At 40.2% G+C, this 14,453-nt stretch overlaps 1 protein-coding gene across 2 annotated transcripts in view; it reads left to right on the forward strand.

Moving 5' to 3' along the window:
• Window positions 1-14,453, forward strand: part of LOC115040729 (anoctamin-9-like) — a 32,664-nt gene that overhangs the window by 10,674 nt on the left and 7,537 nt on the right. The window contains exons 7-13 of one of the 2 annotated variants that reach the window (XM_029497712.1): window positions 342-421; window positions 1,122-1,256; window positions 1,389-1,482; window positions 5,333-5,393; window positions 5,478-5,560; window positions 7,938-8,042; window positions 8,299-8,463. In XM_029497712.1, the coding sequence (XP_029353572.1) occupies window positions 342-421; window positions 1,122-1,256; window positions 1,389-1,482; window positions 5,333-5,393; window positions 5,478-5,560; window positions 7,938-8,042; window positions 8,299-8,463 (723 nt within the window). The remainder of the gene's footprint in view (window positions 1-341; window positions 422-1,121; window positions 1,257-1,388; window positions 1,483-5,332; window positions 5,394-5,477; window positions 5,561-7,937; window positions 8,043-8,298; window positions 8,464-14,453) is intronic. The other variant, XM_029497713.1, reaches the window with a different exon arrangement.

The following is a 14,453-nucleotide window of genomic DNA, read 5'->3' on the forward strand; positions in this document are numbered from 1 at the left end:
CATACACAAGTCTTCTAGAATGAGCACCCTCAAATTGTGTGATGGGCAGCCCAAATAAATAAATTAGTAGCAGAATTTTTGTATATAATGATATCCAACCACTATATAGGTCCATGTGTACTGGTGGCCATTTCCAAGGAGCTAAAAGAGTCTATATTGTCCTCTCATACATGACCATATAGTTTAATGCTAATTTCAGCCGTGACTGTAGTCTTTTCTCTCTCTCTACCATTGAGTAAACAATGATAGTGTAAAAATAAGCCTGACGTTTTCATGTAGCTGTGTGTAGTATTATTCAAGCCAAATAAATCTGATACGTTGATTTGTTCTATTATTCTCAGAGAAAGCAGCAGAAAGATCTGAAGAGGAAGTGGGCTCGATGGTCGGCCTTGTTTACAGGACAACCAGTCAACAATGTCAAGTCAGTGAATGCACCTCAAACACTATACTTACTGTTTTAGAGGGATAATGGATGCAATTGGTGTATTTTGGGAGATGGAAAACATAGTGTCATAATGTTGCAACAGAAATGCACACACATTAGTGTTCAGTGTTTCTGAAGATAGCCACACTGCCTGCATTTTTCCTTGATCCTTTTAGGTATAAGTCACGTGAAGACTAAGTTTGTTCATTCTCACAGTGCAGAGACCATGTCCTTGTTTTGACCTTGTATTAACACCGATCTCAGGTGGCCCAGTCTCAACTGTACAGCTGTGGATGCACTCAAGACAGACTGACATTTGAAAAAGTTTAGATTCTTCAGACACATGGTAATGCAGGTATTAATAGGAGCCAGGCCTGTGTGCCTGGCTGTTATTTATACATGTTTCCTTCTTAAAGCCAGGCTTCTTCACCTTCTCCCGAGTCAGACAGGAGATTTGTTCTGAGAACAGTAATGCATGTGCTTGAATTAGAGTGGATTTGAGTTGATAATTTAAGGGGAACTTAAATGATCCTGATCCAAACAGAGGCAACCCTCTGGAAGACATTGAGCTGGGAGTCATGTGGCTCTCTCTCATCCTGGGATACAATGCTATAAAACAATTAAATATGAATCAGTCCAAGGTTGTGTTATCTCTTGTATGTTGATCTGACTGTCTGTTTGTTTTTCCTCCCTGTAGATGTTACTTTGGTGAGAAGGTGGCTCTTTACTATTTATGGCTGGGTTGGTACACCAAACTATTGGTTCCAGCTGCTGCTCTGGGTATCATAGTGTTTCTGTATGGACTTGCTTTTTTCAACACCAACCCTCTCATGTGAGAAAAACATGTATAAATTGTAAAATGTCCTTTTATATAAATGACTTATTATAATGGAGCCATTGTCACTGTATGACTGATTTTTATTTCCATTAACTTTGAAAACTTTTTGTCTTTGCATGTCTTTAGTCAGGAAGTATGTAACTCCAGCATCATCATGTGCCCTCGCTGTGATAACAGGTGTGCTGTTTGGCAACTGTCAGACACCTGCTTCTATGCTAAGGTGAATCATCCATTTTTCACTTTGTTGTTGTCCAGTTCATCTGCTTTTTTTCAACCAGCTGCTCTGAATTAACATCATGTATACAGATTCTGTAGAAAAAAGGCAATGTATACGAATTAATCACTTAAATTGATATTAGCAGAAAAACTAGTTCTCACATCTGCCAGCTACTACGTGTAACAATTATAAGGCCCCGCTTCCGGATTTCTTCTGTTTTTGCCTTTTTGTTACGCTTACATGTTTCAGATTGAAGAAATTTTAATTTAAGAAAGACAGCAAGAATGAACATTAAATTAATTAATTCATCTTTAATGTAAAGAAAACCTATATCATTCATGTGAAAAGGTAACTGCCCCCCTAAACCTTATAACTGGTTGAGCCACCCTTTCACATTGCTGTGCAGGAATTTTGGCCTACTCTTCTTTGCGGAATTGTTTTAAGTCAGCCACATAATTTTCCTACTGCATAACCTCAGTGAACTCAAACATAAGGTCACACACTGATGGCCAAACATTCTTCTCCAGGATTTTCTGGTAGAGAACAGAATTCATGGTTCCATCAATTATAGCATGCTTCAGGCCCTGAAGCAGCAAAGCAGCCCTAGACCATCACAGTACCATGTTTGACTGTTGGCATGATGCTCTTTTTACAAATTGCTGTGTTAATTTTACCCCAAATGTAGCAGAATGTACAACTTACGAAAGGTTTGACTTTTGTCAGTCCACAGAATATTTTCACAGAAATCTCGGGCAAATGTGAAATGACCCTTTCTCTTCTTTTAGTTCAGCTGTGGGTTTTGACTTGAAACTCGAACAAGGATACCATTTTTGCACAGTCTCTCTCAGATAGACAGACAAAGAGACAGATATATAGATAGATAGATAGATAGATAGATACCTCATCGACCCTGAAGGAAATGAAGGGAATTTACTGTTGAATAATGAACAATTACTTACTTAAATGAGTGGCAAAACTAAGGCAAATAAGGGCTGCTGTTCTTCAGATCTTGTTCTGGGATAATTAGTGACCCACCTGCACTCGTGGAGTAATTTAAGTAGGCCAGCTACTCCAAGTAAGGTTCACCACTGTTCCAAGTGTTCTCCATTTATGAATAATGGCTCTCACTGTGGTTCACTGGAGTCCCAAAGCCTTAGAATTGGCTTTGTAACACATTGCTGTACAATTAAATTTTGTGTGGGACAAGCGTTCTCATTAGCAGCACATTTTGATGAATAGAATAGAAAAAAATAGAATATTCAGTCTCCTCCAAAAGTATTGGAACGGCAAGGCTAATTCCTTTGTTTTTGTTGCTTAAGACATTTGGGTTAAAGATCAGAAGATGAATATGAGCCTCGAGTTCAGAATTTCAGCTTTTATTTAATGGTATTTAGTATTTAGATGTGTTAAAGGGCATATTGCAGGTAAAAATTTTTTCCCAAATTTATATATAATTTATCTTTCCCACTCAAACTGGAAAGGTGAAAAACCAGTTCTGTGAGTTACAGTATACCGTCCACCTGGTCTGTGCTCAGAATTCCTATCAGAGTTTTCTGAGTTTTTATCAGAGTTAGTACACACCAACCATTACCTCATTACATTTGAGTTTACTTTAATTGGCTACACAGCATCAAGGAATAAATTTAGCTAAGCAAGATGTTTATCTGAAGATGCTGTGGCTAAATTCAAAGAGAACAGTCAGTCCCAACAATGCCATATCTAAATTCAAATAAGGATTTCTCCCATTCACAGGTTGATGACCTTGTGATTAGCACTATGGCCACACTGTGTTCAAATCTTGGTGATGCCACCCCTCTCAAAAAGAAAGTAATAAAACAGAGGAGGCTGGCTCCGTGTTATAATTCCCAAATTCGTGCCTTAAAGCAGATGTCAAGGAAATTATAAAGAAATTGGCGTTCCAGTAAGTTGCATAAGCTCTCAGCAGTGCTACAAGATCATATTACTCAGCACTATTAGACAAAAACAAGAACAACCCCAGGTTTCTCTTCAGCACTGTAGCCAGGCTGACAGAGAGCCATAGCTCAGTTGAACCAGTGATCCACTTAACTCTAAGCAGCGATTATTTTATGGACTTTTTTACAGATAAAATTCTCACAATCAGAAAAAGAATTCATCAGCTCTTGCCTACATTAGACAATAATCTCCTACTGAATACAGCAACTCCCGAATCAACTGCAACGCCTATTGTACATCTGGAAAAATTCTCGCCTCTTAATCTCTCAGCGCTAGCTTTTATCATTTCATCATCCAGATCATCAACCTGTCTAGACCTATCCTATGTTCCTGCAACACCTGTTGCTCCCGTATCTTCCTGAATTCCATACTACAGCTCATCTGCATGAACTTCATGCATTATCATGCCCCTGTCTACACCTGTTTTGAATATCCCCCTCTCCTGCTCTCATTCTCACCCTACACTAAACCCCCCCATGCCTCTCTCGCTCTCACTCTCTCCCACTCTCAAACCAAACGGTCGAGGCAGATGGCTGCCCACCAGAGCCTGGCTCTGCCCGAGGTTTCTGCCTCTTAAAGGAAGTTTTTCCTTGCCACTGTTGCAAAGTGCTTGCTCATTAGGGGAGCTGTTGTGTCTCTTTAAATAATTTTATAAAGACTTTGGTCTAGACCTGCTCTATATGTAAAGTGCCTTGATGTAACTTTGTTATGATTTGGCGCTACACAAATAAATCTGATTTGATTTGATTTGATTTGATTCATGTAATCTTGTCTAAAAAATACCATTTGAAAAGTTAATGGTGGTTTCAAAAGTTTTTTTCAAGACATGAGAGCACAAATTCGCCTCTAAAATGCTCTTTTTTTAACACTGTGTCACATGACATAGGGAGCGGGAGCTAGGGAGCAGGTAGTTATCAGTCAGAGAAGCTGTGTTGTGTTGCATTCATTTTTTATTATCATGACAAATTATTGCATTTGTGGAGGTTGCACAATCTCCAGCCGGTCAGGACATCAAGTCCGCAAGTTTCCTGCAATAGCACAGCACTATACCTTGTAGTGTTGATGGATATTACAAGTATGAGACACTTCATCAAGATCATTAATTATGATTATTTGTAAGTATCAATACTCCTGCCTGTAATAGATAACCAGTAATCATTTTGCTACTGCCTGACATATAATGGTAATCTGTGCAATAGTATCAGGCTGCGGTCCGCCATATATGTGTAATTGTAATTGTAACTGTACACATTTAATGTTTCTTGTGTCAAAACTGAGATTGGGATCCATTGTTTTCCTATTGCCCAGGTTCAATGCTCTCCCTCTGCCTATGTCACTTCCAATTTAGCTTTTTCAGATGCGGAATTAAAATTTTCACACAAAATATCTCCAGAAGCCTAATTAAAGTATTTAATGTATTTATTTTGAAGTAAAAAGAGTTCCTATATTATTTTTCTAAACATTGATTAAATGGGGTCTTGAATGGGGGCAATATACCCTTTAAACATTCTAGGACATTCAGTACCACCTTTTATTTGATTGCACCCATTTTTCAAGGGAGCAAAACTATCGGAATATGTAACTGACAGGTGTTTCTTGTTTCCCAGGTCTTTTAGATTGATTGTTTAAACATTAAATAGCTCTGAATGACTACACTTAGCCACTTAGGTTTTAGCCTTATAAAGATTTCTTGTTAAAAAGGATAAACCAAGATGAAAACAAGAAAGCTGTCTATGGGAGAAACACAAACCATTTTGAAGCTGAGAAAAGAAGGGAAATCGATCTGAGCCATTGGACAAACATTGGCCATAACCAACACAACAATTTGGAAGGTGTGTGTATGTGCATTCACATTCATGATGTGGTTGTGTCCACGCAGGTCAGCCATCTGTTTGACAATGAAGGCACTGTAGCATTTGCTATGTTCATGGCAATCTGGGGTGAGTCTTTCTGTCATGTCTAATGTGAGGTATTGTGGTTGTGTGTGAGTTCCTTTTGAATTGGTTGTGGCTTTGTTTTTTCAGCTACTCTGTTCCTGGAGCTGTGGAAAAGGCATCGAGCCAGACATGTTTCTCAATGGAAGGTCTATGACTGGTGTGAAGAGGAGGTACTGCTGCATGTATTGTTTGTTAAAATTTGCTTCTGTGTCTATATTCTGTGAAGTTTCATGTATTGTGTAGAATGAACTGAATTCTACATGGGCCCAGCGAGTAAACCAGCTTGAATCCAACTTAATCCAAATTTGGATCCATCTTCAACTGAACCCCATCTGATGGGTCCTCGTGTCCCTCATGTCATGCTCCAATGAGTGTTGGCTGTTGCCCCTCTGGATCTCTGGGATGGTGGCATGCCCTGTGGCTGCAGTAGCTCACTGGGTTTGGTGTCTTTGGTGATCTTGCAGGAAGGGTGGAGAGGAAGTCTGGAGCCCTTGACCCAACTCAGGGGTCAATTACCATTTACCAATTATCATTACCACTTGCATGGCTGGCTTCACCTATCAGCATGTGTTGGGTCACATCACAAAGAATTGGCGAAACCCAGAGGAATGGGCTTAGTTAAACCTAAACCTATTATATTATATAGGAAACTATATCCACTGTCTATTCATCTTGAACTTAATTCTTCTTTCAGGACATTTTCTCCTATCTGGACTCTCACTTCTCCAAGGATCAACACAAATTCTCCAGACTCCCATAATACTGACTACTGTAAACAATGCCTGCTTCCTTTCCCTTGTTCGTCATGCCTCATCTTGTGTGTTTCCCCATAGATTCACTGTGTAGCACTGTCCTTCATGCCTGACAAATCTAATTTCAGTTAATAAAGATAAACCAATTAGCCCCCAGAAAAGGCTGGTGATAGTCACAGACAGTGAAATAATAAAACACAAAAAGTGTTTTGGTACTTGTGGTGTTTAACTATGAAGAAAATGAAGACAAAAATAAATAAATACAAAAAAGAATAGAAAGACCTGAAGGTGAGCATCATGGCTACATTTTATTTATTTTTTTTAGCCTTTCAGGCTTTATTAGAAAGGACAGGGAATGGGGGATAGAGATTGGGAGATGACATTAAGCAAATGAGACTGGTTTTAACCAGACCAATGTCACTGATGAGGACCCTGTAACTTCCTGTTAGTGGGGTGCATGCTCTCCCCACTATGCCACCACTGTCCTATATTTAAACAGGCCACCTGGCTGGCCTGTTGAATTTAGATTGGCCCCATAACCCATTGGTTGGGTGCCCCCCCACCCTCTAGTAGGATTACCTGGTATTCAGAACAACTCTTTTTACAATATAGTAAAAGACTCAAATCTCAATCTAAACAAATAGCTATAACCAGACAGCTGAGCTGAATTTTTCTGAAGCTGTGGTTCTCTGGGAATTTTTTGTCAAAAAAAATCCCACAGCAACACAGTCCAGTGAGCAGTAGTTCTGTGTTGATGATGATAATGGACAAATAGGAATGGACAGAGTCATTTTTCTGGGCAGAAAAGCTTCACAGTGCACAATTCGCGCAGCCTTGTAGTAAATTAGAAACCAGAAAACCAGCAATCCAACACTGCAGTGGAGACAGGCAACCCAAGCCTGCATAGTTGAAGACTTGTTTTGTGCGATCTGGGTTTCTGTTGAGTTGAATCCACGATCCCAACGGTCTGTCGACTTAAAGCATGTGTAAGGACGTTAATGATCTAAGGCAGGGGTCACCAACTCCAGGCCTGGAGAGCTACTGCCCTGCATGTTACTCTGCTCCAACACACCTGATTCAAATGATCAGCTCGTCATCAAGCTCTGCTGAGGATTGATAAGGAGCCGCTCATTTAAATCAGGTGTGTTGGAGCAGGAAACATCTAAAACATGCAGGACAGTGGCTCTCCAGGACCAGAGTTGGTTACCCCTGATCAAAAGGATTTTTTCTTGACTGACTTTGACCCTTTCTAATCAGTTATTATCTGTACAGCACCATCTGTTTGAGTGTTGTAGCTGACCAAGACCAAACATCAAAAACAGTTGTTTTCCTTTGTTAAAAGAAATGTGGTATGAGAGGCTATAGCCAACAACATGTTATTATCAACAAATTACACAAGCTTGTATGTTGATGGTTGCAGTGTAAGAAAAATGGAATGTGACTAGATTTGATGTAAACAACCTGCACTAGGGTGATACTTGCTGTCTGGTTGGTACATACATCAGCTAGATGTTCCTGGAAAATGGTGATCGGTGAAATCTATACCATTATACATTTAATACACCCAGTGGCCAAAGATGGTTTTCAGACATATTCCTGTTATTATGTGGTACATTTCATTTAAATGGATAAATAGTTGACTGCTGCTCATGGTGCTGAATGCTGTCACACCATTCTCAAGCCTTGTGTGCTCTGGATTAGTTTTTTTTTGTGTGGGTGATTTGTATATTTAGTTTAATTCTGCAGAAAGTCATATTCTTGTTACAGCTCTTGATTCACGTATTTGTTTTGACAGGAAGAACTGATTCTAAAAATAGTCAATGATCCAGACTGTACACCCAAACAGTTCAGACATTCCTACATGCGCAACACTCTGGTCCTCATCCTGGTAACACTCATGGTAAGGCAAAGACACACACACGTCAGCAAAATGACTGAAAACAACCTCAGATAGACCCACATTGCTTTTGCTCCTGTTTTAACATACCACTGACCATCACAGAAATTATCAACAAAATTGGATCAACAGTGTTATTAATAGAAGTCACAGTTGGAGTAACTGCAGAAGTAACAAGTTATTACATCAGTAACAGCATGAGCAACAGCAACTTACAAGCACCAATCTCAACAAAATGTTATATGTGTTTGTGTTCCAGCTGATGCTAATCATTGGGCTAACTCAAGCTCTGGTGGTATTCCGAGTGGTGGCCGCCCCTATGATGTCTGAGGGCAGCTTGGAATTTTTCAAGGACCACGCCAACACGGTGGCTATGATGCTGGGAGCTGTTTTGCACTATGTAACAATTCAAATCATGACCCGGGTTGGTAACCATTTCATCAAATCAAATCAAATTTTATTTATATAATGTCAAATGAGGACTAAGTTATCTCAAGGCAATTTTAGTTTGTTATACTTATTTAAAAGGACCCAAAAATTAGTAAGCAAGAAATTAGAAAAAGAGAGGGAGAGATGATCAATGCCATCTCCCAGTCTAGTCCTATATCAGAAGGATTTCAAATTCTATGCTGTCCTAGAGAAGCATTTCATGTGAGGGACAAAGGACATGTCCTGGTTAGGAGTAGGATTACTCGAAGGTTCTTTACAGTGGAACTGGAGGCCAAGGTAGCTCCATCAAAAGTGGTTACATGATCAGATAATGCTTCTCTAAGGTGCTAAGCACCAAATCCAACAACTGTGGTGCAATGCCTGAAGTCTGGCTTGCTGAATTACTTAATTTGGCCTCATCAGTAAGCACAGCTGGGTCCCATCTGTGTACCAAGGAAATTGATGTAGCCCTTCTTGATTGTATAGCCCAAAGGAAGTATAGAGAGGGTGAAAATGATTGGTCCAAATACAGAACCCGATGGAAATTCTTGATTTACTTTGGTGGACATGAACAAATTGCAGTCCATTGTGATAATCATAATATGAACCATCTTAGTTTGGTTTCCTTGATCCAAATTTCATGTTAAATTCTCAGTAGTAAAATTTTATAGTTAGAAATGTCAAATGCAACGCTAAGATCTAACATGACAAAATGGAGGCCCGTCCATTGTCTGAAGCAATTAAAATGTCATTCTTAACTTTAAGCACTGCACCTTTTGTACTATGATCTTCTTGAAATTTTGACTGAAGAACTTCAAACAGGCCATTCCGATGCTGGTGTCATTGGTTTTCTACAGCTTTTCGGAGACTCTAGAAATGAAAGGGAGGAATATATAGATATGGGTCTGTAATTAGCCAAAACATTTGGATCAACAGCAAGTGTTTTGGGCAGAGGTGTAGTAACTACAGTCTTAAAGGTTGGTGGTACATACCCTTAAAGATAGAATGGAATTGATTAAATCATTAATATAAGCATTAATTAATGGAAAAACACCCTTAAACAGCCTGGTTAGGATCAATTCTAAGAAACAAGTTGATGATTTAGTGCAGCGGTTCCGGAGCTGCATGTGGCTCGTTCATCCCTCTGCTGTGGTTCCCTATGGCTTTGAGAAATAATGTGAATGTGAAATAATGGTTATTTCGTTTTTTCTGTTTAGTTATTCTTTTCAATGTAATAGTTATGATTCTGGAGATTTAGGTGATCTTGTAACATTGAAATAAAACTTTTTTTTCTCTATATATATATTTTGTCTATCAAAATTTACATCACACCCTATTTGGCTAACCTGTTGCAGACAAGCTGGTGACGCAACCCTTGGTTAGCTAAATCAAATCAAATCAAATCAGATTTGTTTGTATAGCACCAAATCATAACAAAGTTACATCAAGGCACGTCACATATAGATCAGGTCTAGACCAAACTCTTTATAAAATTATTTAAAGAGACCCGACAGATCCCTCGATGAGCAAGCACTTGGTGACAGTGGCAAGGAAAAACTTCCTTTAAGAGGCAGAAACCTCGGGCAGAACCAGGCTCAGGAGGGGCGGCCATCTGCCTCGACTGGTTGGGTTGAGGGTTGGAGAGAGAGAGAGATGCTCAGTCCTTCCCCCAGTAGCCTAGGCCTATAGCAGTACAGCTGAAGAGTAGATGGACTTTAACTTATTAACTATAAGCTCTGTCATACAGAAATGTTTTAAGCTTGGTCTTGAAAATTGCTAGAAACTGTCTTCTGGACCGATACTGGAAGTTGGTTCCATAGAAGAGGAGCCTGATAACTGAAAGATCTAACTCCAGATTTACTCTTGGAGACTCTAGGAACATGGGAGAGATTTGATCTCTTTTCCTAGTACCTGTTAATATTCGTGCAGCAGCATTCTGAATCAACTGAAGGCCTTTAAGTTTCACTTTCTGATTTTCCTAATGTTTCTCAGGTGGAAGAAAGCTGCCGTACTGACTTGTTTTATGTGAGGGAGAAAGGGCATCTCCTGCTCAAAAGTTACTCCAAGGATTCTTACAGTGGAGCTGGAAGCCAGGTGCTTAGGGCCATGTACAATAACTTCAGTTTTGTCTGAGTTAAGAATTAAAATATTTTGGGTCATCCAGACTTTTATGTCTTCAAGACATGTCTGCAGTTTGACTATCTGACTGACTTCTTTTGGCTTCATTGATAGGTACAGCTGAGTGTCATCTGCATAACAGTGAAAGTTGATGTTGTGTTTCCTCATCATGTTGCCTAGAGGAAGCAGATAAAGAGTAAAGAGGATTGGTCCAAGTACCAAACCCTGTGGGACTCTATAACTGACTACAGTGCATAAGGAGGAGCTTTTGTTAGCATGAACAAACTGATGTCTATCTGATAAATAGGATTTGAGCCAGCTTAGTGGCATTCTTTTCATGCCAATTTCATGTTCCAGTCTCTGTAATAAAATATTATGATCTATATAATCTATAATTATTATAAATATTATATGTGCCAAATGCAGCACTAAGATCTAAAAGAAGAAGTAAGGAGGCTGATCCATTGTCTGAAGCCATTAGAATATCATTTGAGACTTTAACCAGCACTATTTCTGTGCTATGATGGGCTCTAAATCCTGACTGAAACTCTTCAAGCAAACCGTTCCCATCCAGGTGGTCGTGTCATTGGTTTGCTACTGCTTTCTCTTTTTTTTTTTTTAGAGCATTTAAGTGGAGGGTGTTCCCTGTTTGAGCCTATTTGAGACCATGTGGTTAGTCCAGGTGAGTTGGCCTGTATTGGTTTGATTTGGTTTGATTATAGGACTGTGAGTTTGGCTGCTGAATCTGCTTGTGTAGCTTGTCCTCCACCTCCTGCACCCTCGATACTTTCATGCCCCTTACCCGAACCAGGGTCTGTATCCCCACCCCACTTTCACTGGTGCAGATGAGAGGTCAGAGTAGAAATGAATGGAGGGTTCGATATGGGTTTATAGTTTGCCAAAACATCTGGATCAAAGTTAGGCTTTTTAAGCTGGGGCTTGATGACTGCAGTCTTAAGAGTCTGAGGTTCATAACCCAAAGATAAGGTCAAATTGATCAGAATGAACGGTTCAATTAAGTAAAAAATCTCTTTAAAGAGGCTAGTCGATACTGGGTTTAATAGACAGGTTGATGATCTGGATGTTGAAACTATAGAAGCGAGAGATACAGAGATGAAAATAATTCCAGATGCACAACAGGCATTGCAGTTGATTTGGGAATCGTTGTATTCAGTAGGAGATTATTGTCTAATGTTGGTAAGAGCTGATGAATTCTCTCTCTGATTGTTAGAATTTTATCTATAAAAAAGCCCGTAAAATCATCACTGCTGAGAGCTAAGTGGATCACACTGGTTCACCTGAGCTGTGACTCTCTGTCAGTCTGGCTACAGTGCTGAAGAGAAACCTGGGATTGTTCTTGTTTTCTTCTATTAGTACTGAGTAATATGAACTTCTAGCACTGCGGAGAGCCTTTTTTTCTAATAATTTTTAAAGCTTTCTTTCTATGCTAGATGAAACTCTTCTGCTTTGCTGGAATGTCGTTTTATTTCTAATTTCCTTGACGTCTTCTTTAAGGCACGAATTTGGGAATTATACCATGGAGCCAGCCTCCTCTGTTTGATTACTTCCTTTTTGAGAGGTGTGGCATCATCAAGATTTGAACACAGTGTGGCCATAGTGCTAATAACAAGGTCATCAACCTGTGAATGGGAGAAATCCTTATTTGAATTTAGATATGGCATTGTTGGGAATGATGACCGAATGTTCTATTTGAATTTAGCCACAACATCTTCAGATAAACATCTTGTTTAGCTGAATTTATTCCTCAATGCTGTGCAGTCAATTATAATAAACTCAAATGTAACGAGGTACTGGTAGGTATGTACTGAGTTTTGAGGAAAAATTCTTAACTCAATTTCAATGCCATATGCCAGAATAAGATCAAGGATATGATTGAAGCAGTGACTTGGTTCATATGCTGGGAAAAGCCAATTGTGTCGAGTAGGGAAATAAACACAGAACTACGGCTGTCACATCTACATGTTTATTGAAATGTTTTTATCTGTTCTAACTACCAACTCTGATATAAACTCAGAAAACTATATACTGTAACTAATAGAACCATTTTTGTCACTTGTCCAGTTTGAGTGGAAAAGAGTAAGAGTGAGGCTTTAAGAAGGCCTACAGCCAGATTTTGGTCTAGGGTTGATTAATAGGCTTGACTGAAATATTGCAGCCACCCACCCTCCTCGGCCCGTGGCTTGAGGGACATGGAAATTAACATGAGTGAGGGGCGTAGCTTCATTAAGACTAACATACTCATCCTGCTGCAGCCAGGCTACTGCTATACAAAATAAATCAATACGATGATCAGCTATGAGATTGTTAACTAGCAATGATTTTGATGATAGTGATCAAATATTCAACAGTCAGCATTTAATTGCAGTGGTATTTGAGACCAAATGTGTGGCTATTTTTATTTCAAGTTTTTGTTTTAGCTCCTCTTCTGTTTAACTTCGGGTTTAGTGACTTTCGACAGGGATCCACTTTGACTCAGGCGCAGAGGAGTGTCTAAAATGTGGCTTTGCCTCCTCTTTTCGACTTGGGGTTGTCAGGGTTTTAGCTTTGTAGTAAACTCGGCCATATTCCTAGATATGACAACGGCTACACCCATGGTGGGATGGACACCATCTCTCCTAATCAGACCAGGTCTCCCCCAGAATGTCTTCCATTTATCTATGTAGCCCACGTTCTTTTTGGAACACCACCTCGACAGTCAGTGGTTGAATGACGACATGCGGCTGCACATGTCATCATTGGTCTGATTGGGAAGGGGGCCAGAGAAAACTACAGTATGGCACACATCATCAGTTGTGTACCTGCATCACAGGGTGTTTCAGCCATTTATCACAAAACACCCTACACTGAGGCAGGCTCACCACAGGTTGATCAAGCCTGGGTGTGTGTCCAGTGGTTAGTTTTGTGCCTTAGTAGCCCAGATGGTGTCACTCCTCTCCAGCCAGAGCCAATGACTCCTCTCAGTGGTGTTGGCCAGCTCTTTATTAGCCTGTCCGTGAACCTGTCCCCTAACTCCAACCTCCCCAAGGTGATTTGTACGTGTCTTGGCTACAAAACCCCTACACCCCATCTCCACCGGGCACACTTTTATTTTGCACCCTCTGTCCTCTGCCTCAGCTGCTAAGTTGGTGTATCTCAGCTTTTCTTTTGTCTGCATTTGTCCTCATAGTATAACACACAGTGTGTGTTAACTTTAAAAGAGGTTGATGCAGTTATAGTCTGGCAGCCAAATGTTTTATTATTTACATGTGTGTGTGTTACCATCACCAGCCCTCCCTGGTGCTAATTTGTTGATCTTTATTGAGTGAAATGACCTTTGTGTGGCAGGGAGGGCAGTGCTACTCCTCTGTGAATATAAGGGGGACCAAAGGACGGACAAGATGTGGAAAGATGAACAGGGGAAGAGAATCAAGTGGTGCTGGTAGGAACTGGTGGAGTGAATGATGCTATGCTTTTCCTGCCATCTTACTCAGGATTATAAGAGTTCTGAGGGTTTCTGTGTAGATTTCAGGAGAAATGGGAGTCTAGATAGGTGAAGGTGTCCTGTGTACCGCAGCTTTTTATGCTCATACGCTTTCTCAGTGGCATCCTCCCAGGGAACTGTCAGCTTGATGATGTAGGTGAGTTGGCAGGAATTAGACCAGATGACAAGGTCTGGTTATAATGTGTTCGTTGCAATACCCGGGGGGAGAATGAGCCTCTGATCTAATGCCCTGACTACGTTCAATGGGCCCGGATTAGGGGCTGACGGGCTAGACCTCAGCATATAGGGGCACATCCTGGTTGTTGAAGGGTTGGGCATTGTTGGATACTATCTTGCACTCCAGTTTATCGGCTGGACACCTGAGG

Source organism: Echeneis naucrates, chromosome 3 (assembly GCF_900963305.1).
Source record: "Echeneis naucrates chromosome 3, fEcheNa1.1, whole genome shotgun sequence".
NCBI classification, from domain to species: Eukaryota; Metazoa; Chordata; class Actinopteri; order Carangiformes; family Echeneidae; genus Echeneis; species Echeneis naucrates.